Source organism: Rhinoraja longicauda, chromosome 20 (assembly GCF_053455715.1).
Source record: "Rhinoraja longicauda isolate Sanriku21f chromosome 20, sRhiLon1.1, whole genome shotgun sequence".
In the NCBI taxonomy this organism is placed as follows: domain Eukaryota; kingdom Metazoa; phylum Chordata; class Chondrichthyes; order Rajiformes; family Arhynchobatidae; genus Rhinoraja; species Rhinoraja longicauda.
The window spans coordinates 6,916,924-6,943,958 of NC_135972.1; the positions used below are offsets into that span (position 1 = coordinate 6,916,924).

At 44.3% G+C, this 27,035-nt stretch overlaps 1 protein-coding gene across 1 annotated transcript in view; it reads right to left on the minus strand.

The window, feature by feature from the left end:
* The window catches only part of LOC144603531 (FYVE, RhoGEF and PH domain-containing protein 4-like), a 123,444-nt gene extending 118,611 nt beyond the window's left edge, over positions 1–4,833 (minus strand). Inside the window, exon 1 of the mRNA XM_078416855.1 lies at positions 4,755–4,833. Within this exon, the coding sequence (XP_078272981.1) occupies positions 4,755–4,821 (67 nt within the window). The 5' untranslated portion in view covers positions 4,822–4,833. The remainder of the gene's footprint in view (positions 1–4,754) is intronic.
* Positions 4,834–27,035: the final 22,202 nt, after the last annotated feature.

Consider the following 27,035-nt stretch of genomic DNA (forward strand, 5'->3'; position numbering starts at 1 on the left):
GGCTCGTTCTATTTCCCCCATAGCCCTCTAAATCTATCCTCCCCATATATATCTTTAAAAAATCGTAATTGTATCCGCTTCGTCCGGGAGCTCATTCCAGATACGGGCTGCCCTCTGAGCGAATAAAGATGCCCCTGAATAAAGATGTCCCTCTCCCCTCTCACATCAAGCCCATGTGAAACCTCCAGCCATGCAGATGTTGTTCCATGCAGATATTGAAAACATAATTCCGATGCACCACTGAGGGTTGGATGATTTTTTAGGGTTGACCCTTGAGAAGGATCTACTGACATTGGCTCTGGAAACTGAGATCACTGCGCCACCAGGAGTTATCGGGGTTCCATCGAGGTACATTATTGTTCTCCTTTTTGAAGAGAGCATAGTAAGCCTTCAGTCTGAAGAAGAGTCCCGACCCGAAACGTCACCCATTCCTTCTCTCCAGAGATGCTGCCTGTCCCGCTGAGTTGCACCAGCATTTTGTGTCTACCTCTGATTCAAACCACATTTCAAAACTTTACAAGAGTGAAAGCCCGTTGAATGCTCGAGGTTCTTGGGCCTAATGCAAGAGAATGCAGGGAAACAAAAAGTACCTTGATATTTCCCTTATACAAAAGAAAATTAACGGGTCAATAGACAATAGACAATAGACAATAGGTGCAGGAGTAGGCCATTCAGCCCTTCGAGCCAGCACCGCCATTCAATGCGATCATGGCTGATCACTATCAATCAGTACCCCGTTCCTGCCTTCTCCCCATACCCCCTCACTCCGCTATCCTTAAGAGCTCTATCCAGCTCTCTCTTGAAAGCATCCAACGAACTGGCCTCCACTGCCTTCTGAGGCAGAGAATTCCACACCTTCACCACCCTCTGACTGAAAAAATTCTTCCTCATCTCCGTTCTAAATGGCCTACCCCTTATTCTCAAACTGTGGCCCCTTGTTCTGGACTCCCCCAACATTGGGAACATGTTATCTGCCTCTAATGTGTCCAATCCCCTAATTATCTTATATGTTTCAATAAGATCCCCCCTCATCCTTCTAAATTCCAGTGTATACAAGTCCTTTTCAGAATGGCAGGCAGTGACTAGTGGGGTGCCGCAAGGCTCAGTGCTGGGACCCCGGTTATTTACAATGTATATTAATGATTTAGACATAAGAATTAAATGTAACATCGCCAAATTTTCGGATGACACAAAGCTGGGTGGCCGAGTGAACTGTGAAGAGGATGCTATGAGGATGCAGGGTGACTTGGATAGGTTGGGTGAGTTGCATGGCAGATGCAGTATAATGTGGATAAATGTGAGGTTATCTACTCTGGTGGCAAAAACAAGAAAGCGGATTATTATCCAAATGGTGTCAGATTCGGAAAAGGGGAGGTGCAATGAGAACTGGGTGTCCTTGTACATCTGTCATTGAAAGTGAGCATGCAGGTACAGCAGGCAGTGAAGAAAGCAAATGGCTTGTTGGCCTTCATAGCCAGAGGATTTGAGCATTAGAGCAAGGAGGTCCTACTGCAGTTGTACAGGGGCTAGGTGAGACCACACCTGGAGTATTGTGTTCAGTTTTGGTCTCCTAATTTGAGGAAGGACATTCTTGCTATTGAGGGAGTGCAGCGTAGATTAACCAGGTTAATTCCTGGGGTGGCAGGACTGACATATGATGAAAGAATGGATTGACTGGGCTTATATTCACTGGAATTTAGAAGGATGAGAGGGGATCTTATAAAAAAATATAATTATTAAGGGATTGGACAGGCTAGATGCAGGAAAAATGGTCCCCATGTTGGGGGAGTCCAGAACCAGGGGCCACAGTTTACGAATAAGGGGTAGGCCATTTAGGACCGAGAAGAGGAAAAGAGTTGTGAATCTGTGGAATTCTCTACCACAGAAGGCAGTGGAGGCCAATTCACTGGATGTTTTCAAGAGAGAGTTAGATATAGCTTTAGGTCTAACGGAATCAAGGGATATGGGGAGAAAGCAGGAACAGGGTACTGATTTTGGATGATCAGCCATAATCATATTGAATGGCGGTGCTGGCTTGAAGGGCTGAATGACCTACCCCTGCACCTATTTTCTATGTTTCTAAGATCATGAATGCATTAGCACAAATAGTCAAGACTTCCCAGCAATTTACTGCTTGACAAATGTCCTGCCGCATTTGAATTGCACAACCATCACTCTCCCTGGCATAGCTGCCGATAATTGCATCATTTTTTTCAATGGCGTTGAAATTGCACAAATTTTGAAGCATATCGCTTGAGCACTAGTTTTGCAATTTTTTTTGATAGCTGGATTGTAACATCAGAGCTCAGTGTGTTCTGTGGATCAATTCTAAAGAGAAGGGTTATGTCGTGACTGCGGTTCGATTGGATCAGGGGCCGTTCCAAATGGCCGTGCGCCCGGATCGAACGCGGCCTGCAGTGGCACAGAGCAGTGGTGGAGGACATCACGGCCCCATAGCAGAAGCGTCCACGTCGTGGGGCTGGAAACTGGAAGTGTCCTGAGCTAATTCTGCTACCACCATCATCTATTGCAACACGTGACGGCTCCCACTGATTGTCGCCGGAAGCTTGCGCCCTTTTCAGGACGGATGATGACAGCGATGTCAACATTTGAAACGTGGATGATGGGCATGAAAGAGGAAGAAGAAGAAGGGGACATCAACAACATTGTCTGATCCTTGCAATTCCACCAGTGCCACTGCCAGGACATCGGGCCATTATGGCCAAATGGAGACCAACGTTTCTAGCAACTTTCAACTTGAAGGGTACAAGATGGCGTTGGAAACATGGCGACGCTGGTGTACTGCCTCCGTGTATCTACTATTCATACACTTGTACTTACGTATAATTGTGCCCATGTAAAGTAAGTTTCTCACTGCAAAATTTCCTCAGGGTATGTCAAGGAAAGGTTTCCCGTGTCATTCAGTCCGAAGAAGGGTCTCGACCCTAAACATCACCCATTCCTTCTCTCCAGAGACGCTGCCTGTCCCGCTGAGTAACTCCAGCATTTTGGGTCTATCTTCGGTTTAAACCAGCATCTGCAGTTCCTTCCCAAACTAAATGGGGAGTCTGAAGAAGGGTTCCAACCCGAAACATCACCCATTCCTTCTCTCCAGAGATGCTGCCTGACCCGCTGAGTTACTCCAGCCTTTTGTGTCTATGCATATTAAGGTTCTTACTGAACTATATACAATAAAGGAATTTCACTGTACCAAAGTACATGTGATAATAAAGTACCATTGAACCTTTGACTGCTTGCAACTTAGCTTTGTGTTAACTTCATTTCCTTGTTATCCAGGGAGGAATTGGAATGACAGCCTCAAGATAGCAGGATAAATACAAGGGCAATCAGCAACTGATAATAATATGATTTTACATGCACCATCACAGCTGGGTAAAGGTGGCCACCTAAATGGATAAACGTATGGATGAATAGAGGCACATCGAAGATGAAGGTACACATTATTACGATGCAACTTCAATCTGATAAGTTTATTCTTTTGGAGGTACAGGAACTCCAGATGCTGGATTCCAAAAACCCACAAAGTGCTGGAGTAACTCAGTGGATCGGGCTGCATCTCTGTTTCGGATCAGGGCTCTTCTTTGGACATGCCCCAACCTGAATGAAGCCAAATTCTGAACCGAAGCAACACTTGTCCATGTCCTCCAGAGATGCTGCCTGACCTGCTGGGTTTCTCCAGCACTTGGTGTTAACTTTATTTCTTTATTTCCAAGCTCTCTTTCAGAAACCAATTTTGGAAAATTAACTCAATATTAAAGCATCTTATATCATTTTGTGTCTCACATCAGTGACTCAGCCAAGGAATAGAGTGGCCAAGAATGTAATAATCAGTTGGTGGATGTCGAAGTGGGGGTCAGGAGCTGTTCCTTTCTGAATAGCAATCTCCTTATTCCCACTCATGACCCTACACCAATATCTCTTCAAGTGTCTATTTCTATTTTCAAAGCTACTGTTGAACCAGGCAGTGAATTGTAATCCCTAACCACTTGTTATGCAAATAGATTGTGTTTGTATCCTCACTGGAAAAACTTTCTCTAGGCACTATCTTAACATCTTCACCTCTTTGACTGCTTCCTTCAGTTTCTCCACTCATCTATCTCTGCTCCAAGGAAAACTATTGCTTGTCCTTTACAATAGTCCTTTACCCCTAAAGCAACTCCAAGACATCTCTAGTGTACTCTCTCCAATGCTTTCATCTCCTTGGTAAGAGACGTGTTGCTCTGAATTACACACAGTGCTTCCACTGGAACTGATCCAGTATGTTTTAAGAGTTTATCATAACTTCCCTGTTCTTCTATGCTAGATTGTGGTTAGTACACTTCATAGCCGTAAACAGCACACTATTTCACAGAATTCCGGATAAATTAATGCAATTTTCTTCATATAAATACAAATAAGTAACAAACTATTCCATTGCACTCAATTTTCCCATTACACTTGGATATGGAGCCATAAACAACATTCAATATTTTTGACCGAGATATTAGTATATGCAAAATCTCAATCTACAGTACTGTTGCTAGATCAGTATTGAATAGTACTGATAGTATATCAAATGTCGTTGTATTCACACGTTAAGGATATTCACAGAGAAAATGAAACATCACTATTATAATCATTCCTTCATCAAAACTGCCACGATATATTTGAGCATATTTTGGGGGAGTTTTACTTCAACTGAATGATCAATTCAACATCTAACAAAGCAGGATGCTTGTAAAGGCTTCACCTACCGGCGATAGTTACTTGGGAGTCTGAGACTTTGAAATACACTGCTGTTTCCATTTCTCTGCCCTGCATCAATGACTTGTTTTCAGAAAGGTACTGCAGCAAACTATGCCTCTAACAGCGCGTCTAACAGTGGAATGTACATCCTGTCCACATCCTGAACAATACTGGAAATAAAACACACCAAAATATTCACACGTCATCTTGTTTCCGCTTGTACATTTAACACACCAGATTCAAAGGTTTTAGGAGGAATCTACTTAAGAGATCGTTTAGTTCTGAAAAACTACGATCATACAGAGTAGAGACACACGGTTAAAAGGAAGATCACTCTCATAACATCCTTAACATTAATTAGCACCTTGCTGGACATTACTCTGGAAGTCAGATGTCCAGGGCTTGAGTTATGATTTATTTTTGAGAGGTACTTTGGCATCTTCATGAGCAACAGTTAAAAATGTGAAGATTTAGACAGTGGTTATAAACCTTTTAATTCAGTTCAACCAATAAAAGGACAAACTTTTAGAAAGGAGGTGAGGTGGAATTTCTTATTCAGTGGGTAGTGAATCTGTGAAATTTGTTGCCACAGATGGCTCTGGAGGCCAAGTCATTGGGTATTTTTAAGGCGTAGATTGGCAGATTCCTGATTAGTACGGGTGTCTGGGGTTATGGGGAGAACGCAGGAGAATGGGGTTGAGAGGGAAAGAAAGATTGAATGGTGCAGTAGACACGATGGGCCGAATGGCCTAATTCTGCTCCTATAACTCACGAAAACCTTTAAAAAGTACTCGTGCAATTTGGTAAATTCACCAAAGACTATGGAAACCAAAGTCCAGTTTTACATCGGGTTGGATGCATGAGGGCATGGCCAAGTTGGATGAGTGGAATTGGTCAGTTGGAAGGCAGGGTGGCCGACACAAACTGAGAATCTGGTGACTTTAAACCTCCAGACCTCATTTTAAGATGGTTGATGAGCTAACACTGCACAGCATTACACATGGTAGCAAGTTGGGACAACCTCAGGAACAGCTTACTTTACCCCCTCTGTTATCAGCCTTCTGAATGGCCCTTGCATAAGCTTGGGTACTGTCCGAGGACAACCTCAGGAACAGCTTATGTTATCCCCTCTGTTATCGGCCTTCCGAAATGGACCTTGCATAAGCTTGGGTAAGAAAATATCTGCAGATGCTGGTACAAATCGAAGGTATTTATTTCACAAAATGCTGGAGTAACTCAGCAGGTCAGGCAGCATCTCAGGAGAGAAGGAATGGGCGACGTTTTGGGTCGAGACCCTTCTTCAGACTGATGTCAGGGGGGACGGGACAAAGGAAGGCTATAGGTGGAGACAGGAAGATAGAGGGGGAACTGGGAAGGGGGAGGGGAAGAGAGGGACAGAGGAACTATCTAAAGTTGGAGAAGCATAAGCTAGGGGACTGTCCGATTCATCTATATCCCTTTGTGGCCATTGGTCTGTGTGTGTGGAGTTGGTGTGCTACAATGCTGAGAACGACATTCTGCACTCTGAATCTTCCCCTTTCCTCCACCTAATGAATCCAAGGTTGACTTGATTGCATTTATGTATGATCCGTTTGGATAGTGTGCCAAGCATTTCACTGTACCTCAATAAACATGACAATAATAAACCCAAAACTTTAACTACGCTGTCACCAGCAAGTGAGATGCAGCAGTCTATTGCTGAACCTTCAGCATGGAAACAGGCCCTTCAGCCCAACTTATCCGTGCCATCCAAGATGCCCCATCTAATCTACTCTCAGTCGCCTGCATTTGGCCCATATCCCTCTCAACCATTCCCATCCATAAATAATTCATGAACAAACGTCCGAAGAGAAAGATAACATTGGATAATATTTGGATATGAAATTAAGCAGTATTGGAATTAATTCATATCAATATCAATCAGTCAAAGCTGCTGGGGGGAAGCAGCTGTTTCCAGCCCTTTGTTCGATAACATGTGCAGATGTACAAGCTGGTGAGTAAAAGGATTGCAATCACTGTGCTGTGTGTAGGTAGAGTAGTGCATATCACACAGTGTAGCCCTGGCACATTGTCAGTTCAGTTTAGCGTATTGTCATGTGTGGCGAGGTCCAGTGAATGGCTTTTGTTGTGTGCTAACCAGTCAGCGGAAAGACAATATATGATTTCCCTCCAATTTCCCTCCGGGGATGAATAAAGTTCTATCGTATCGTATTACCAACTTCGCAAGGAGACTCTGATAGCTTGTTACTAAATGAGACCCTTGGGCAAATACACACTGGTGAGACCAATTTAGATGGGGCATCTTGGCCAGCATGGGCAAGTTGGGCCAAAGGGCCCGTTTCTGTGCTGTGCCGCCATTCAATGTGATCATGGCTGATCATCCACACAGTACCCCGTTCCTGTCTTCTCCCCATACCCCTTGATTCCGCTAGCCCGAAGAGCTATATCTGACTCTCTTTTGACTTGGGACTTTTTCTTTTGTAAATGGCGCCAAAATATGGCGACTCGTGCATGTGAGAACAATGCAAAAAGAGTTTCACTATACAGTCCATACATGACAGTAAAGAACCATTGAGCCAGTGCACACTCCACCCCCCCTCCACCTCTCCCCCCCTCCCCCTCCCCCAGCACCTGGTCTGCTGAGTCAGCATTAGGCAGAGTCCGAATGACCCAAAGAAAAACAGCAGCTGGCCACAGAATGGGAAGAAGTTACTTTCCTTTTTACTCAGTTTAAATTAGAAGAACAGCACAGCACATAATAGGCCCCTCGGCCCACAACGTCCACACCGAACATCATGCCAAGTTAACCTAATCTCATCACGTGATCCATATCCCTCCACACCCTGTGCAGCCTGCATGTGATCCATATCCCTCCACACCCTGCATATCCATGTGCCTGTCTGAAAGCCTCTTAACCCCGACTGCCATTGCTGTCTGCACCACCATGTTCCAGGCACCCACCACCCTCTGTGTAAATTGTCCTGCACATCTCCTTCAAAGTCGCCTCATAGCTCTGCCCTCTTGTCTTGGCATTTCCACCTTGGGAAAAAGACTCTGACTGTCTACCCCATCTACTGCCTCTCACAATTTTACATAGTACTTCCATCAGGTCTTATATACTGTTGTGTACTTCCATCGACATCATGTACAGGGAACTGCACAATGTTGGAACCTTGAGTAAAACACAAAGTGATGGAGTGCCTCACCATGCCAGGCAGCATCTGTGGAGGGAATGTACAGAATGTCTCAATGCTTTACTGGTTCCATAACTATCACATGTACCAAACAACCCGCCGAATGTATATGCAAATGGCCAGGTTTAGGTACCATTTCACAGCCAGTTGCAGCTGGCCGCAGAGGCCCATTGCAATTGTCCCGTGAACCATCGTCCCTCTCCTTGCCCGGCCATCTTCAACCTTCGTGCTCCAAGGACGCCTCCCGCAGCCGACCTCCAGGGCACGGAACGCAAGAGCGCTCGGTTCTTCCTTCCATACCTGGCCCAGCATCCATTGCCAACTCCCTCCACCCTCCTCTCTGGTTGCCGGTCTTTGTGGGCAAGCAGGGGCCGGGCTCCGCGGCAAGCGATCCAGGCCCGCTGTTGGCGTATGGCAAGTTCACAAGTCCCAGGGGTAGAATTGGGCCATTCAGCCCATCGAGCCTACCCCGCCATTCAATCATGGCTGATCTCTGCCTCCTAATCCCATTTTCCTGCCTTCTCCCTATAACCCTTGACACCTGTTCCAATCAAGAATTTGTCTATCTCTGCCTTAAAAATATCCACTGACTTGGCCTCCACTGCCCTCTGTGGTAATGAGTTCCACAGATGAACTACCCTCTGACTAAAGAAGTTCCTCCTCACCTCCGTTCTAAAAGAGTGCCCTTTAATTCTGAGGCTATGACCTCTGGTCCTAGACTCTCCCACCAGTGGAAACATCCTCTCCACATCCACTCTATCTATGCCTTTCATTATTCTGTAAGTTTCAATGAGGTCCCCCCTCAATCTTCTAAACTCCAGCCAGTACAGGCCCAGTGCTGTCAAGCTCATCATATGCTAAACAATGTCCTTGGCTTCACTCTGAAGAAGGATCCCGGCTCGATTATCCACTTCCTCCACAGATACTGCCTGACTCGCTGAGTTACTCCAGCACTGGGGGGTTTTTTAAGCATAGGGCGCTTTTATTCCCCCAATTCAAAATTATTTGCTTTCTTTTACAAAAATGAAAATGGAATGTCGCCAGATTTTATGCTCCTATCACAGAAATCTGAAGTTTCCTCTCAAGTTACAATTGGTTCAGTTTTTACTGCAATATAATTAGAGTTCTTGAGTTTTAATTCTCACAGTTTCACTGACAATTTACATAGTTCTCAAAAAATGGGTCATAGAATATAGAACAGTGGAGCACATGAACACGACCTTCGGCCCCCAACGTCGGTGCCATCATCCTCAAATTAAATGAATCTCCTCTGCCTGCAGGTAATCCATGCGCCTCCATATCCTACATCTTTATCATGCTTCTATGGGTCATTTGTTTCTTTATTATACCAGCTGTTTATAAGTCACAAAGTAAGTAAGTAACTGCATGCATGTATTAATCCAATTTAAAAGCTTGTATTTACTGACCCAAAATAACACCGTTTTTAATTTGAAAAAAAATAATTGTGCTGGAGTCAGTCAGCAGGTCTGGAGAATGTGGATAGGTGATGTTTCGGGTCGGGACCTTTCTTCAGGCAGCCGTCTGAAAAGCCGCCCGAAGAAACATCCCGACCCAAAGTGAAAGCCTGAAGAATGGTCCCAACCCGAAACGTCAGTCTGAAGAAGGGTTTCAACCGAAACATCACTTATCCGTGTTCTCCAGAGATGCCGTCTGACCGGCTAAGCTACTCCAGCAGTTGGTGTATTTTTCTTAATCCAGCATCTCCAGTTCCTTGAATCCATCTTATTCATTTGTGTTGGGTTTGGCTTCAATGTGTATTTGGGAGGAGAAAGTGCTTAAAATTCCATCAAATAATGCAATGTACTAAGTTATTTGATTAAGATTTAATCAAGGAATGACTAATGAAATGGCAATCCAAAAATATATTCATTAGTTCTACTTGATAAAATGCTCCTGGATACATTTGAACTATTGAACGTGAAACACTATAAAGTCCTGTGTTTGCCAGCTTTCCTGTCCGCCACCCACTCTGTACAATGCTCAAATACCAAGTAAATGCCATGGAGCAGTTAGTGTTTCTTGCATCTATTTGCTCATTGTCGAGGTCTGCTATTTCAGGTCTAATCTTGCAAGAGTCTGCAAACACTGAGACTAACCAGACACATGCAGAGCAGGCTTGAATATTACAGGATGTGCAAGTCCCAAATTAAATTGGAAACTGAAGTGCTAAATCATTGCTTGCAGTCCCTCCCTCCTGATTTACGGGTAATTCTTGATCCTGGCCATCTACAGCGGGGTTAACAGTTGTGACTCTCAAAAGCTTTATCACTCCCCTAGTTTCTGTTCCCATGCATGAAATATGGGCAAGAGCTCTGGTGAGAATTCTTGTAAAGTTACCTTTATCTGCAAGCAGGAGAAACTGATAGCAATTTGGAGTATTATGAGTGGTTTTGGGCCCCAAATCTGAGGAAGGATGTGCTGGAGAGGGTCAAGGGGTTGGTTTACGAGAATGATCCCAGGAATGATTGGGTTAACGTGATGAGCATCCGACGGCACTGGGCCTGTACTTGCTGGAGTTCAGAAGGGTGAGGAGGGACCTCATAGAAACTTACCGAATAATGGAAAGCTTGGATAGAGTGAATTTGGAGAGGGTGTTTCCACTAGTGGGAGAGTCTAAGACCAGAGACCATAGCCTCAAATTAAAAGGACATACCTTTAGAAAGGAAGAGGAATTTCTTCAGTCAGAGGGTGGTGAATCTGTGGAATTCATTACCACAGAAGGCTGTGGAGGCCAAATCAATGGATATTTTAAAGGTGGAGTTTGACATTCTTGTTTAGTGAGGGTGTCAGGGGTTATGGGAAGAAGGCAGGAGAATGGGGTTGAGATGGAAAAATACATTGGCCATGATTGAATGGTGGAGTAAACTCGATGGGCTGAATGGCCTAATTCTGCTCCTAGATCTTATAAAATTTTACCACAATTATTTGTGTGCTTTCAACCTTAAAGGCTTCTATAGTTAATATTCTCTCTATTCTAAAATGCTTATAAACGTTCTGTAGGTGCTTATCCCTGCAGTTCCACATTAATCTCACTCTTTTTGCCCATTCCACTAAAGGTGCCACTGACTGACATTGACTAATTGGTTGAATGAGAAAGGATGTTTTAAAATGATCAATTACTCACCAGGATAGGATTCTCATCTTGTATTAGTCAAGAGGTAATAGGTAAACATTTGTCGACTGGTTCTCATCTATGACTGGTCACAATAGATTTGGACGGTACTGCATTATATCATACATTTCATTGTTCTATCTGGGGCATACGACAATAAAACACTCTCGACTCTTTATTAATCAGACTAGCCTACAATACTGCATCGTTTTACTGCATAAACTGGTGAACAAGGGAATGCGAGTTTCAATTGAGTGATGCAGAGAGTGGTTGAACTCCCTCAAAAAGTGATTCTTGGAGACTTTGAAACACTGTAATCAAAAGGGAGCATCTCCTAAGCAGTGTAATGTTGAGTGTTTACTTCAGGGTCTCCGCAAAGAAGCGATAACATCAAAATCAAAAAATACTTTTCAGATTCTTTGAAATTCTCCAAAGGTCTCCATTTTTTAAATAGTTAATATTCTGAACTCCACACGGTCCATGAATTGTGGAAGGCGTTAATATGTATGTTGTTCACATCTACGAAAAGGTCACAGGCATTTTTTGCAGGATAGGCAGGACCTGACATCAATCATGCACAGACCTGGTATAATGCAGTTCTGCCCTCTACTGGTCATGCACAGTTCTACAAGCAATCACCCACAATTGAATACTCCACCATTCAATCATGGCTGATCCATCTTTCCCTCCTAACCCCATTCCCCTGCCTTCTCCCCATAACCCCTGACTCCCGTACTAATCAAGAATCTTTCAATCTCCACCTTAAAATTATCCATTGCTATTGAGGGCGTGCAGCGTAGGTTTACTAGGTTAATTCCCGGAATGGCGGGACTGTCATATGTTGAAAGACTGGAGCGACTAGGCTTGTATACACTGGAATTTAGAAGGATGAGAAGGGATCTTATCGAAAAGTATAAAATTATTAAGGGGTTGGACACGTTAGAGGCAGGAAACATGTTCCCAATGTTGGGGGAGTCCAGAACCAGGGGCCACAGTTTAAGAATAAGGGGTAGGCCATTTAGAACAGAGATGAGGAAAAACTTTTTTAGTCAGAGAGTTGTGAATCTGTGGAATTCTCTGCCTCAGAGGGCAGTGGAGGCCAATTCTCTGAATACATTCAAGAGAGAGCTAGATAGAGCTCTTAAGTTTCGCGGAGTCAGGGGGTATGGGGAGAAGGCAGGAACGGGGTACTGATTGAGAATGATCAGCCATGATCACATTGAATGGCGGTGCTGGCTCGAAGGGCCGAATGGCCTTCTCCTGCACCTATTTTCTATTGTCTATTGTCTATTGACTGCTTCCAGAGCCATCTGTGGCAATGAATTCCACAGATTCACCATCCTCTGACTAAAGAAATTCCTCCTCATCTCCTTTTTAAAGAGACGTCCTTGTATCCTTGTATCCCGAGGCTAGAGCCTCTGGTCCTAGACTCTCCCACTAGTGGAAACATCCTTTCCACCCACTCTGTCCAGGCCTGATGGAATATTTATTCATTATAGTGCTTCATTTTGACAATAAAACCTTCATAATGGCACAAGGGTGTGGGGTTTGCTTACATTTGTTCATTGTCATGTGTACCGGTTTATAGTGAAAAGCTTTTTGCAGACAAGATTAATTAAGTTAAACTAAATTACACAAGGCAACTTTATCATTAACTATTAACATTTACACCACCTCTGGGTTTCTTGTAGATGTCTGCATTCTTTCCTTGTCAATATATGTTCTGTGAATCAGCCCCAAATCGCAATTTACTAAGAGATGGTATTGCAAAATTTGTGTGCAAACCCTTTAGAACACAAAATCCTGGAGTAACTCAGCGGGTCAGGCAGCATTTCAGGAAGACATGGATAGGTGACGTTTGTGGTCGGGACCATTCTTCAGACTCCATGCTGCCTGACCGGCTGAGGTACTCCAGCACTTTGTGTTTGACGCAAGATTCCAGCATCTGCAGTTCCTTGTGTTTATGCAAAACCATTAGTTTGCAACACAAAGGTTTATTGCCTGCCATTAAGGCGAGGCCTGGAAATTAATTGATGCCCAGAGAGATGCTAATTGGCCAATGCATGGCAACTATGTTAGTGATAAACTAGTAAAAAAACGTTTTAACGTTCAGACGTGTCTAACAAGGCTTTGGGGATTATTGAACAACCTTGCACACACATGACTGTTGAGGTGAGCCAAGAAAATAGCAGGCAATTCTCGGAGCATAGTCACAACCTGGTGATCCCGAGGGAGAAAGAGTTCAGGTATTCCTTTTCTTCAGAGATGCTGCCTGTCCCGCTGAGTTACTCCAGCATTTTGTGTCTATCTTCGGTTTAAACCAGCGTCTGCAGTTCCTTCCTACGCAAAGAGTTCAGTGGCTGAGTGCAGCGGTGGGAAGGATGGCAGAACTGCAAGGGAAGGGTGGGGCTTATTGGAGTTTAGATAAGTTATTAAATAAAAGGCGGTCTACCCCAGTCTGATACAAAGTCTGGGATCAGCTCTGGGTGACATTCTTTCAATCGTGCTGCTGCACAAAAAAACCCCAGCATTAACCAGCAATCAATCGTCTGAACAGAGCCATGCAAATCCAATCCCCCAGCACAGCTCAGAGTGAGTGTTGCATGCACGATGACATTATAATGCACCTGACATCAGCATAAGTGTGTTCACAATTCATGTTCACAAGTTCTAGGAGCAGAATTAGGCCATTTGGCACATCAAGTCTACTCCACCATTCAATCATGGCTGATCTATCTTCCCCTCTCAACCCCATTCTCTTGCCTTCTCCCCATAACCCCTGACACCTGTACTAAACACGAATCTGCCAATCTCTACCTTAAAAAATATCCATTGACTTGACCGTCTGAGGCAATGAATTCCACAAATTCACCACCCTTTGACTAAAGAAATCCCTCCTCATCCCCTTTCTAATGGTACGTCCTTTAATTCTGAAGCTGTGGCCTCTGGTCCAAGACTCTCCCACTAGTGGAAACATCCTCGCCAAATTCACTCTGTACAGGTGTTTCACCAAATTTCCAGAATGACAATCGAACTTTGAAATTGTAACCACATCCCACACTGGAAAGAACCAGGCCTAAGCAGCCCCGGAATAAACAGCTGTGCTCAGGCCCTTTCTCATTCTCCACAGCCTGGCAAATGTATCCAAATACCTTATCAAAAGTCTTTGCTGAATCTGCTTCATCCTCCATTTAGTTTAGTTTAGAGATACAGCACGGAAACATGCCATTCAGCCCACCGAGTCTGTGCCGACCAGCGATCCTCGCACACTAACACTATCAATTGCAATTTACAATTTTACCGAAGCCAATTAGCCTACAAACCTTTGTAGTGTGGGAGTCTTTGGAGTGTGGGAGGAAAGCAGAGCATCAGGAGAAAACCTACGCAGGTCACGGGGAGAACGTACAAACTCCGTTTAGACAGCACCCGTAGTCGGGATTGAACCCGGGTCTCTGGCGCTGTGAGGCAGCAACTCTACCGCTGCACCACCGTGTTGCCCCACAGTTGTCAGGAACCATATTCGAAGAGACAAACAGCTCATAGCATAAACAGCATTCTCATGTCACCCTTGGTTCTTTTGCCAATTACCTTAAATTTTGTATTCTTTGAAAAGTTATGAATTAGTCATAGAGTTACACAGCACGGAAACAGGCCCTTCGGCCCAATGTGATCATGCGGACAAAGATACCCCATCTACGCTAGTCCCACCTGCCTATGTTTGGCCCACATCCCGCTAAACCTTTTTAATGTTGTTATAGTACCTGTTCTCGCATTGAAAATAGTGTATCCCTAATTACTCCAAACCATTTACAATTTTAAAAACCACCATAAAAATTTCCCTTAACTGCAATTTATCTAGTCTCACTGCACAAATTAAATTCCTCATTTCTGGAACATTGAAAAATTCCTTGAAAAATAATTTCTAATTGCATAGCACTGAGGACATTGTGCTAAATGATCAAATTCCTTGTCTCTAAAGTCAAGGATCCCACACTCTTTATTCATTGTCTTCTCATCGTGCGTGGCTGCTTTCAATAATTTGTTTATAGGGACCCTACCACTTCTCCACAGCGATATCCCTTTCTAAATGGGGCTATTTATTTTGCTCCTCACTCTTCCTCCCAAAATGAGTCGCTTTACAATTCTTTATAATTGGACGAGCTGAGTAACCCGAGATGTTGAGTCATCCCATCGCATCGTGTGACTCCATGAAGTAGATTTGCAAACGCACTGCTTGTCAAGACCTGCAATGCCATCAGTCAAATCAGGAATTTGGCAAGGCCCAATCTCGCTCAAGGCTGCACAGACAAGTGTAAAGGTATAAAAAAGGCATCTTGTTGCCTTGACAGGAAGCACATTCTTTGTACCCTTTGTTTGCCATGTGTTTCAATCACACAATTGTATCTGCCTTCTCCATTCAATAAGACTGTTACACTCAGTTGCTTTGGCATTTGGTGAACTGAGAGGCGAGGCAGGGAAATCAAACCCAGGCTTTTCTGCCAAAGTGTAATAGAGTTAAAGACTACATTGATGCACTTTACAAATTATTTGCAGTAATTCCCCTGTTGCTGCAGAGAGGAGGCCTATAGGAGATAAGACCGAGCTACAAAATGGCAAACTGGTCTGAAATTAAATGTCCTTTTACCTGTTCATAAAATTGCTCACATGCTTCTATTCTCTTGATTTACCTGGATGGAGGTGATAGCTGCCACAGGCCTTTATGGCCAGGTGCTGCTGGGTCTGTGAAACCTGGCAACTTGCATGTACACTCACTGGGCTGTTTCTATGCATTCTGTACTTAACCAGGGATTGTACTCATGACAATAATTTTACTGATCCGTCTGCAAAAAAAAGAACCTCACGGTACCTTGGTACATGTGATAATAAAGGAACCATTGAAAATCAATATTGATATCATTTTTCGACTTTAGAGATACAACGTGGAGACAGGCCTTTCAGCCCACTGAGTCAGTGCCGAGCAGCGATCACCCCGTACAGTGGCACTATCCTACACACTAGGGACATTTACAGAAGCCAATTAACCTGTAGACCTGCATGTCTTTGGAATGTGGGAGGAAACCGGAGCACTCGGAGTAAACCCACGCAGGTCGCAGGGAGAGAACGTACAAACTCCGTACAGACAGCAACCGGAGTCAGGATTGAACCCGGGTCTCCGGCGCTGTCGGCAGCAACTATATAAAATCGCCCCTTGTGTGCAGAGAGGGAGTGGATGAGAAAGTGGGAATAACATAGAACTAGAGTGAGCAGGTGATCGATGGTTGGCTTGGGTATGGTGGCTCGGAGGGCCTGTTTCCGTGCTGTATCTCTAAAACTAAAAACCAAAACAAACTAAAACCAGCGGCAATCACTTGACAATGATTGGGCAAGCTAGCCCACCAAAGGGTGCAAACAAATACTCTCACAGCGACAAAACTGCGATTACGCACTCGGTAGAAACTGTGGGCTCAGTCTGCTGCTTCAAGTAATTTTACAACCACACAGGCCAGGATTTATTTCTAATCATGTACTTAAAAGAGGCGTGACTCAAATCCACATTCACTTTACATTTCCTGAATCTCAAGCTGTGAGACTGAAGGACTTTGTATACGAAGTTGACATTCACCCACCAAGGTGACTATGCTGCTGAAAACAGCACATGGCTCAAATCAAGATGATAATAAATGGCAAGGCTCGGAATCCCAGGGGTCTTGTAATTTGTATTGTGGCATCATTATTTTTTTTAAAAAGGGAAACCTAGTAAAATTGTCACAAATGGCACTAAAATTAATCGGATATCCAAGAGGTGCCAAGGCTCACTGATTCCCTCCCTCCCTCCCCCTCCCTCCCTCCCCCCCCCCCTCCCTCCCTCCCTCCCCCTCCCTCCCTCCCCCTCCCTCTCTCCTCCCCCCCCCCCCAGCCCCCAGTGTGAATGTGTACCTTGCTGTCAGGCAGGATTATACACATCAGTCTGAAGGTGGTCAGGCAGCATCTCTGGAGAAAAGGAGTAGGTGACATTTCGGGTCATAAACTATTCTTCTGAGAATGGTACACAGGGTTCTCAAGTAACAAGAAGATTTACTTTGTTTGCCACACCATTCCCACCATCTAGATTTTCAAGTGAAAAATAAGACGTTGATTTGCTACCATTAAAACAATAATAAACGGCACAAAAAAAGGGCAAAATGCTTAAAGATGATATTGTCGTGGTTACCGGTGTTCAAAATGAAGCAGATGACACGGAGAATTCTTCAAGAAGTTAAAAGCCTTTACAGATTCTTTGGATCGGAGAGGCCCTTGGACCGCCTGGGCGCTCCTGTGCCACCAGTGGTCCCCCGTTTTCAACAGGCTATTAGTCCAAATAAAGCGGAAAACCGCCTACCTTTTTTGCGGGTGGCCACCTTTTACCTGTTGAACCGGGGAGCCCCTGACGGGCTTGGAAGCGCCTTTAACTTGTCATCCATTATCGAACGGGCCTCTTTCCGATCCTGCCGACTACGCCAATTTTGTCGTGGTTACCGGTGTTCAAAATGAAGCAGATGACACGGAGAATTCTTCAAGAAGTTAAAAGCCTTTATTTGCAAACAACGGCTGGAACAATCAGGATGTCAACCATCTGACTGCCCACTTAGTACACCGGGCAGCCTATTTTTATAGGGTTATTCTAAACCTTATCTCCTTTGTATTACCTCATACCCACACTCCCTTTCTCCCACACTCCCTTTCTTCAGTCCTTCATTGCTTTGTAGTACCTGTTTGTCCCGCCACCATTAAATCCCATTTAGTAATATATCCTTATCTCAATGCTCACATCCCTTCATATTTCGCCTCCCTTATTTCCTGCTAGTCCATCCCTCACATCCATCCATCCATCCCCCCCAAGGCCTATGTTTTTCCTTATCTCTTCTCTTGCCACCATTAAATCCTACTCATTGATGAATGTCCGCATCCCTTCGGATTCTGCTACCCTTATCATCAAGGCTAAAGCAAAGTTACAAGCTAAAGCAAAGGAGTGTTATACAAAGGAGTGTTACAGAGACGTGTCAAGGGTACGGAATGTCTAGAGCGCCTTAATTAGTTACAGAGAGGCGCCTAATGCCTAAGCAGTTACAAACCTTAAACAACAATGTATAAAATAATGCCGTAACAATGTCTAATGTATAAAATAATAGCAAATAATATCATGCATAAAATAATATTCTCCCATAATATGAGGAATACAAAATAATAATAATGCAAAAGAGAAAGAATGTTACTTCTAAATGTGAAAATGTGATGGAATTCACAGACAATAGTTCTGCTGATTTTGTGCGGTGTAAAACGTACCAGTAAAAAAAAAAGAGTAAAAGAATATTTCTGTATCTATATTAGAAACCTTCATTATTATAAGGGATGAAATTAGCACACCGGCCACTCCCCTCTTCTCCCCTCTCCCATCAGGCAAAAGGTACAGAAGTGTGAAAACACATCCAGATTCAGGGTCAGTTTCTTCCCAGCTGTTATCAGGCAACTGACCAATCCTACCAACAAGGAGGGCAGTCCTGACCTACGATCTACTTCATTGGAGACCCTTGGACTATCTACTGGCTTTATCTTGCACTAAAGGGTTATTCCCTTCATCAAGTATCTGTACACTGTGGACAGCTCGATTGTACCTTTCCACTGACTGGTTAGCACGCAACAAAAGCTTTTCACTGCACCTCGGTACCTCTGAGAAACTCAGTAATTTGTGTTTATATCCCAGTCTCTGTTAGAGGGAGAAAACAGTGGAAATAAACTATATGTGTCAATGAACTACACTCAGTTGAGACTTGAACGAACAGAATTGAAATGCATTTATTCAAATTTAATATTTTCTTCCCATTTACAACATTGGAAGGACACGTTTACAGAACAGACACACAAATCTTCACACACACAATAAATATAAGTAAGTTGAACATTGTACTTCCTACAGCTTTGAAGAAAGGTGAATTAGTGCCCTTTCAGTACATGCATTAATTTACATGTTTAGTTCTGGCAGTCTCATGGATTTTCAGTAAAAATAACAACAGAATCTGCACTCTCAGCAATTGCAATCCAAACTTGCATAATGCCACAATTTAAAGTAATAGAGGTAGGATCACTTTTAATCATCCTAAGAAGTCATCAGACTATGTGTGCTGTAATCAATCAAAACACAATGAAACAGTGCGAGATGTTCCAATGTTAGCCAAGAGTTTCTGCCCTGATAAGCAAGGAACAACTGAATGGCAGGATCTCGAGATCCTGTCCCATTTCAGAAAGACATTAAAACTTCAGAACTCCGAGCTTCTCTTTGCTAACCTTTCTCTCATTTACATCACAGCTGCCACTGAATGCACTTACTTTAACTTGCTTCACGTTATTGTCAAATTTCTCAAAGCAAATCAGGGACAAAGTTTAGTTTAGTTTAGAGATACAGCACGGAAACAGGCCCTTCGGCCCACCGAGTCCGTGCTGACCAGCGATCCCCGCACATTAACACCATCCTACACACACACACACACACACAGGACAATTTACAAATTTACCAAATTGTTAGCTACAAACCTGTACGTCTTTGGAGTGTGGGAGGAAACCGGAGCACCTTGACTTGACTTGACTTGGGGAAAACTCCGTGCAGACAGCACCTGTAGTCAGGGTTGAGCCCGGGACTCTGACGTTGTAAGGCAGCACAACCGTGATTGGGAGATGCTGGCTGGGTGGGGCGTGAATCTACTGATTTCGAGTTTTAAAATTTGCTGGAGGGGAAGGTTTAGAGAATGGTCTTTTGGATAAATTTGACTGAAGAGCCTGTTTTCCTATGGGCGTATCAGGATTTTGCCAGGGGCTAAGTGGAGTGCCATTTTTCACGAACAGAAACCTATGAGAAGCTCAGTAATTTGTGTTTATATCCTGGTCTCTGTCAGAGGAGGAAAACTGGAAATAAAAAGATAATAAAGAGATTGATTGTTTAAGATATAAGAAGTTCAAAGCATGAGAGTAATTATGGAATTGGGATCATATGGGTTGAAACCGAGGTCAAAGCAAGAGAAATATTGTGGTAGACACAAAGTGCTGGAGTAAATCAGCAGGTAGACAATGGCAAGGTGACAATTTGGGTTGGGACCAAAGATACTAGAGGAGCAAGATAGACCACTCGACCCTAAAAACCGCAGTATGTCATGGCGCCATTTTAGTGGGAAGAAACTTGCAGAAATATTTAAATAGAAAAATAACAAAAATCTGTGAGTTGATAGATGAGATATATTCTGCATTTTAATGGTATCATCACACATACTGTTCCCCCAAAACACTGATTACACTGCGTGAGGCATAGCGAACGGTGGGTTTTGCCTACTGAAATGCACTACACTTTAGTATAGGCGATTTCAATGGAGTGGTCCATCTTGTTCCTCTAGTATCTTTGGTTGGGACCCTTCTTTGGACCAAACCCGACCCGAAACTTCACCAGAGATGCTGCCTGACCCGCTGAGTTACTGCAGCATTATCTGTCTATCTTTGGTATAAACCAGCATCTGCAGTTCCTTTTTATTACAAGATAAATTATGGAGATGGGATCACGTGGGTTGAAAATGAGGTACAAGTCAAAGGGAAAAGATTATCTGGAGAAAACAGGTAGAATTAGAAATGTCAAGTGCAACAGAACAACAGACTGGTGCTATACACATGAATCCAGAAAGGACAATAGACAACAGGTGCAGGAGGAGGCCATTCGGCCCTTCGAGCCAGCACTGCCATTCAATGTGATCATGGCTGATCATTCTCAATCAGTACCCCGTTCCTGCCTTCTCCCCATACCCCCTGACTCCGCTATCCTTAAGAGCTCTATCTAGCTCTCTCTTGAATGCATTCAGAGAATTGGCCTCCACTGCCTTCTGAGGTAGAGAATTCCACAGATTCACAGATTGACTGAAAAGGTTTTTCCTCATCTCAGTTCTAAATGGCCTACCCCTTATTCTTAAACTGTGGCCCCTGGTTCTGGTCTCCCCCAACATTGGGAACATGTTTCCTGCCTCTAACGTGTCCAACCCCTTAATAATCTTATACGTTTCGATAAGATCTCCTCTCATCCTTCTAAATTCCAGTGTATACAAGCCTAGTAGAAAGGAAAAGAAGAACAGTCTAAAATACAACAAGACAAGGAAAAAATAGAAAGCACCATTCTGAAGAAATACATCTAGTTCAAACCCAGATGCTCCAAAATAATGAATTCAGTCATTTTCCCACAAAGACAAATTGGCCACATTCCAAGCCACATTAATGATGGGAAATGCACATTAATGATGGGAAATGCACATTAACGATGGGAAAGTAATTGATACCAAATGCAACCCTCTGCACCTTCTGAACCATCAGACAGCTCACAAATAAACATGGTTGAACAGAAATATTTAAACTTTGAAGCTAAACAGTATTCACAGTCTTATTTGTCGTATTTTTGATTATATATTATTTTGTGTGTTATTGCGTTTACAGGCCTGTTAAACGGAAGCAAGTAAATATTTCATTGCACTGTTGTCTGCACATATGAAACTCTTTACTCTTTTGTCGCCTTGAATTAACATTGCCCTCGAAGGTTCTGCTCGTTTTGTAACTTTTAATTCACTTACTTATTGTCTTCTTCGTCGCTTTGTTTTAAACCGCTGCACGGTGGCGCAGTGGTAGAGTTGCTACCTTACAGCGAATGCAGCGCCAGAGACTCAGGTTCGATCCTGACTACGGGCGCCGTCTGTACGGAGTTTGTACGTTCTCCCCGTGACCTGCGTGGGTTTTCTCCGAGATCTTCGGTTTCCTCCCACACTCCAAAGACGTGCAGGTATGTAGGTTAATTGACTTGGTAAAATGTAAACATTGTCCCTAGTGTGTGTAGGATAGTGTTAATGTGCGGGGGTCGCTGGGCGGCGCGGACTCGGTGGGCCGAAGTGCCTGTTTCCGCGCTGTATCTCTAAATCTAAAAAAAATCATAAGAACAGAATCTTGGCGTAAATTAAGAGATGATGTTGGGAGGACGAGAGGCAACTCTTGATTATGTTAATGGCCTTCCTGCCAGGTCATAGTACAAGAGATGGTGGAAAAACATGAAAACAAAACAAGAGGACTAGATTTCCTAACAAGTATACCTGAACCTAGTAGCTTCATCTAAAGATTGCGCTTGCCTGCTCACTCCTCCATGGGACGATCTTGTTGTGGAGCCTCTATCTCCAGCAGTGCCTCATGTAATTCCTGGGACAATGATGGCGGGCAGGTCAGAGATGGGCAGGAGAAAGGGCAATCAACCACTTGGACTTTGCCTCCACCTCAAGACCGAAATAAATGTTTTACTCAAAAAAAAGGACGCAAAGAGCTGGAGGGAAACGTCTTTGGAGAACATGGACAGGTGACGTTTCGGGTTGGGACCCATCCTCAGACTGAAGAGTCTGATCTGTCTGAAGAAGGGTCCTGGCCTCGAAACGTCACCCATCTAATCACTCTGGAGAAGGGTCCTTACCTGTCTATGTTCTCTGCCGAGCAGGATGTTTGCACAGTGTGTGGCTGGTGCCTGGAACGTGCTGCCAGGTTTGGTGGTGGAGGCAGATATGATAGTGGCGTTAAAGAGACTTTTGGATAGGCACATGGATATGCAGGGAACGGAGGGATGTGGATCATGTGCAGGCAGATAAGAGTTGGTCTTGGCATCATTTTCGGCACAGACATTGCGGGCCAGAGGACCTGTTCCTGTGCTGTGCTCTTCAATGTTCTATGCAGTTCCTTACAGTTGCTTCATCAAACCTTTTACTCGGGTGGTTTGCTGGGCCTGATCTACACCAGAGGAGTTTGATCAGATTAAATGTGCTCTGGGCCTGTTGCCAGGCCTCTTGTTACCATGTGCATGGGGCCCAATTGGGGATTCTCTTGGTGTCTGCCCACAATGCCTGATGGTTCAGAAGGTGCAGAGGGTTGCATTTGGTACCAATTACTTTCCCATCATTAATGTGCATTTCCCATCAATAATGTGGCCTGGAATGTGGCCAATTCCAAAATTGCCCAAGACTAAGAATAACATCATGCGTTAATCTGGTATTCTCAACGTCATTAAAAACATGGCAACAATTGAAAATGTCTGGCCTGTCAACAGTGATTGTAGCTTGTCTTGTTTTTATGTTTATTCCAGATTTTCTATCGTCCATTCAAAAAATACATTTGACAATAATGTCATTGTTAAATTGCTTGTATAATTCTGCAATTTAATGTTATTTTGTGTTATTTTGTGGTTGCTTTACCATAAATATGAAACATCCTCCTCCTCCAAGTGTTTAATTAATCACTATAAATTCTTGTATGCTTCTTATTATGTGTCAGCATGAAACAGGGTTGTATATTGAAGACATTACATTAGCCACAGAATACGAAGAATCGACAGATACACAGAAACATTAGGTCAAAGAACAGGCATTGTGTGAACAATGCAAAACTTGTCTTCAACCCTTTACTTGAAATGGAAATGTGAAGACAGAGGAAAAATATAAAAGGACACCAACTACCAAATAATACTTTAGAAATTAGGGAAGCACAACTATGTCGCTGATAGAGCGGTTGCCTCATGGCAACAGAGTCGTGGGTTCAATCCTGACCTCGGGTTCTGTCTGTGTGGAGTTTGCATGTTCTCTCTGCAACTGCGTGGGTTTTCTCCAGGTGCTCTGGTTTCAATAGACAATAGGTGCAGGAGTAGGACATTCGGTCCTTTGAGCCAGCACCGCCATTCAATGTGATCATGGCTGATTATTCTCAATCAGTACCCCGTTCCCGCCTTCTCCCCATACCCCCTGACTCTGCTATCCTTAAGAGCTCTATCTAGCTCTCTCTTGAATGCGTTCAGAGAATTGGCCTCCACTGCCTTCTGAGGCAGAGAATTCCACAGATTCACAGCTCTCTGACTTTCAGAAAGCCCTATCCTGACTTTCAAGAGCTCTATCTAACTCTCTTTCCTCCCACACCCCAAAGATGTGCGGGTGTGTTGGTTAACTGGCCTCAGTAAATTGTCCCTAATGTGTCAACAGTGGATGAGAAAGTGGGATAACGTAGAACCAGTGTGTATGGTTGGTGGGGTCCTTGGGCCGAAGGGCCTGTTTCTCTGCTGTATCTCCAAACTAAAATTAACTGGAGTTAAATAATTAAAGTAATAACTGTATTAAAAGAATATTATTTTTACTTAGTTTTGAACAAACCCCTCGTGTCCTTTTACTTGTGAATATTTGTATAAAACATGAAGCATGATGGGGCCTAACCAATTAAACTGAGAATTAAAGAATTATGCCTGATATGTAAATCACACTTGTGCTGTTGTTTCTGCTGACTGTGGTAAGAATCTTTGGTTTTGCCTGAGAAGGCACCACAGGCCATGTGTGTTACTCAGAACAGAGATGAGCCAAACAAAAAACCTGTTTAGTGATGACAGACACAAGGAACTGCAGATGCGGGCTTACAAGAAATGACAAAAAAGTGCAGGAGTAACTCGGCAGATCAGGCAGTATCTCTGGAGGATATGGATAGTCAAGTCAAGTCAAGTCAATTTTATTTGTATAGCACATTTAAAAACAACCCACGTTGACCAAAGTGCTGTACACCAGTTCAGGTACTAAGAAACGAACATACAATGGCACACAAACATAACAGCACATACATAAACAGTTCACAGCGCCCCCTCAGAGGGCCTCAAACGCTAGGGAGTAGAAATAGGTTTTGAGCCTGGAATTAAAGGAGTCGATGGAGGGGGAAGTTCTGATGGGGTGAGGGATGCTGTTCCACAGTCTCGGAGCTGCAACCGCAAAAGCGCGGTCACCCCTGAGCTTAAGCCTAGACCGCGGGATAGTGAGTAGCCCCAAATCGGCCGACCTGAGGGACCTGGAGATAGAGTGGTGGGTTAGAAGATTTTTTATATAGAGGAGGGCAAGCCCGTTTAGAGCTTTGTATGTGAATAGGAGGAACTTGTGACGTTTAGGATAGGTGACGTTTTGGCTCAGGACCCTTCTTCATAACATGGTGGTGTATGAATATTTTATTTGTTTTGGTGAGGAAGTTGGCAGAGATAATGGAACATGAACAATTGTTTATGTGTGTAGGTCTGTAGGGGGAATGGGGTAGGAATGAATCCGAGCGAGGGAGATAGGGGTAAAATACCATGAGGTACTGATCCGGCATTGCAGGAACGTCACCTGGGCTCTTCAATAGCTATGGCTTTGACTTTTTTGACCACCAGTGCTAACACAATCAAGTAGATTCTGTGTACCATTGTATAAAGCTAAGCACAAGGAAGAAAGACTTGGACAGCCGGAGGGACAAAATTGATTAGTGCGGGTGTCAGGGGTTATTGGGAGAAGGCAGGAGAATGGGGTTAGGTGGGAGAGATAGATCAACCATGATTGAATGGCGGAGTAAACTTGATGGGCCGAATGGCCTAATTCTCCTCCTATCACTTATGACCGTATGATCTTATGAAATTGGAAGAGACAGAGAGAAAACTGGAGATAGACACAAATTGCTGGAGTAACTCAGTGGGAGTAACTCATTTCTGGAGAAAGTGGTTAGGTGACTTTTTCGGGTCGGGACCCTTTTCGTACTGATTGCAGGGGGGAGTGGGGGAGAAGTGGAGGCAAGAGGGGTCCGGTTGGCAACAGATGACCTCAGGCTAGGGGGTTCCCCAATAGGCAGTTTGTTGGACAAGGCTAGGGATAGACGCAGGTGTGAGCCCAAGAGGATTCATAGTTGCAAACTGATCTGACAGAAAACAGATCTCACAGCCCATTGGCAACTCTGGTCCACCGGTGCACCTGGACCAGCCTCAGTCTACACACCTGCCTGGGCCCCAGCAGTACAACTAGCCCCTTCCCAGCTGCGCTCTGTCCACACACCTGGCCCAATCATGGGTGTCCTGTGTTCACACACCTGTCCCAGTTCCAGTAACACAACTAGTCCCCTTCCCAGCTGTGCTCTGTCCACACATCTGGCCCCATCATGGGTGTCCTGTGTTCACACACCTGTCCCAATTCCAGTAACACAACTAGCCCCTTCCCACACATCTGGCCCTGTTATGGGTGTCCTGTGTTCACACACCTGTCCCAGTTCGGCCCGCACTCCATCCTCACCCTTGAACCCATTCTTGGCGTCTCTCCATCCACACCCTTGGCCCCATTCTCAACTATGACCCATCCATCCATCCATCCTTCTGGCCCCATTCCTGGTTATGATCCCTCTGTACTCCTGGCCCCATTCCCAGCTCCGATCCATCCGCAGAGCTGGCCCTGTCTCCATTGCTCTCCAACTGCACCTAGGGCCCCATTCCGGGTCCGCTCCATCTCCACACGCTGCCCAATTGCCAAGCATACCACATCCACGCAGCTGGCCATAGGTGCATCTGCGTTCCCTATGAATACCTGGCTGGGTTCTGGGCTTCTGAACTTGCTGCTGCCTCCATTCCCAGCCTCACACCCAGCTGCCCACCTGCCCCCAACCTCATCCCATGTTGTACTCAGCACTTTGTGAGGGAAGACTGGAGCGACTGGGCTTGTATACACTGGAATTTAGAAGGATGAGAGGGGATCTTAAGGGATTGGACACGCTAGAGGCAGGAAACATGTTCCCGATGTTTGAGGAGTCAAGAACCAGGGGCCAGAGTTTAAGAATAAGGGGTAGGCCATCTAGAATGGAGATGAGGAAACACTTTTTAACTCAGAGAGTTGCGAGTCTGTGGAATTCTCTGCCTCAGAAGGCAGAGGAGGCCAATTCTCTGGATGCTTTCAAGAGAGTTAGATAGAGCTCTTAAAGATAGCGGAGTCAAGGGGTATGGGGAGAGGGCAGGAACGGGGTACTGATTGTGGATGATCAGCCATGATCACAGTGAATGGCGGTGCTGGCTCGAAGGGCCGAATGGCCTCCTCCTGCACCTATTGTCTATTGAAGGCGGC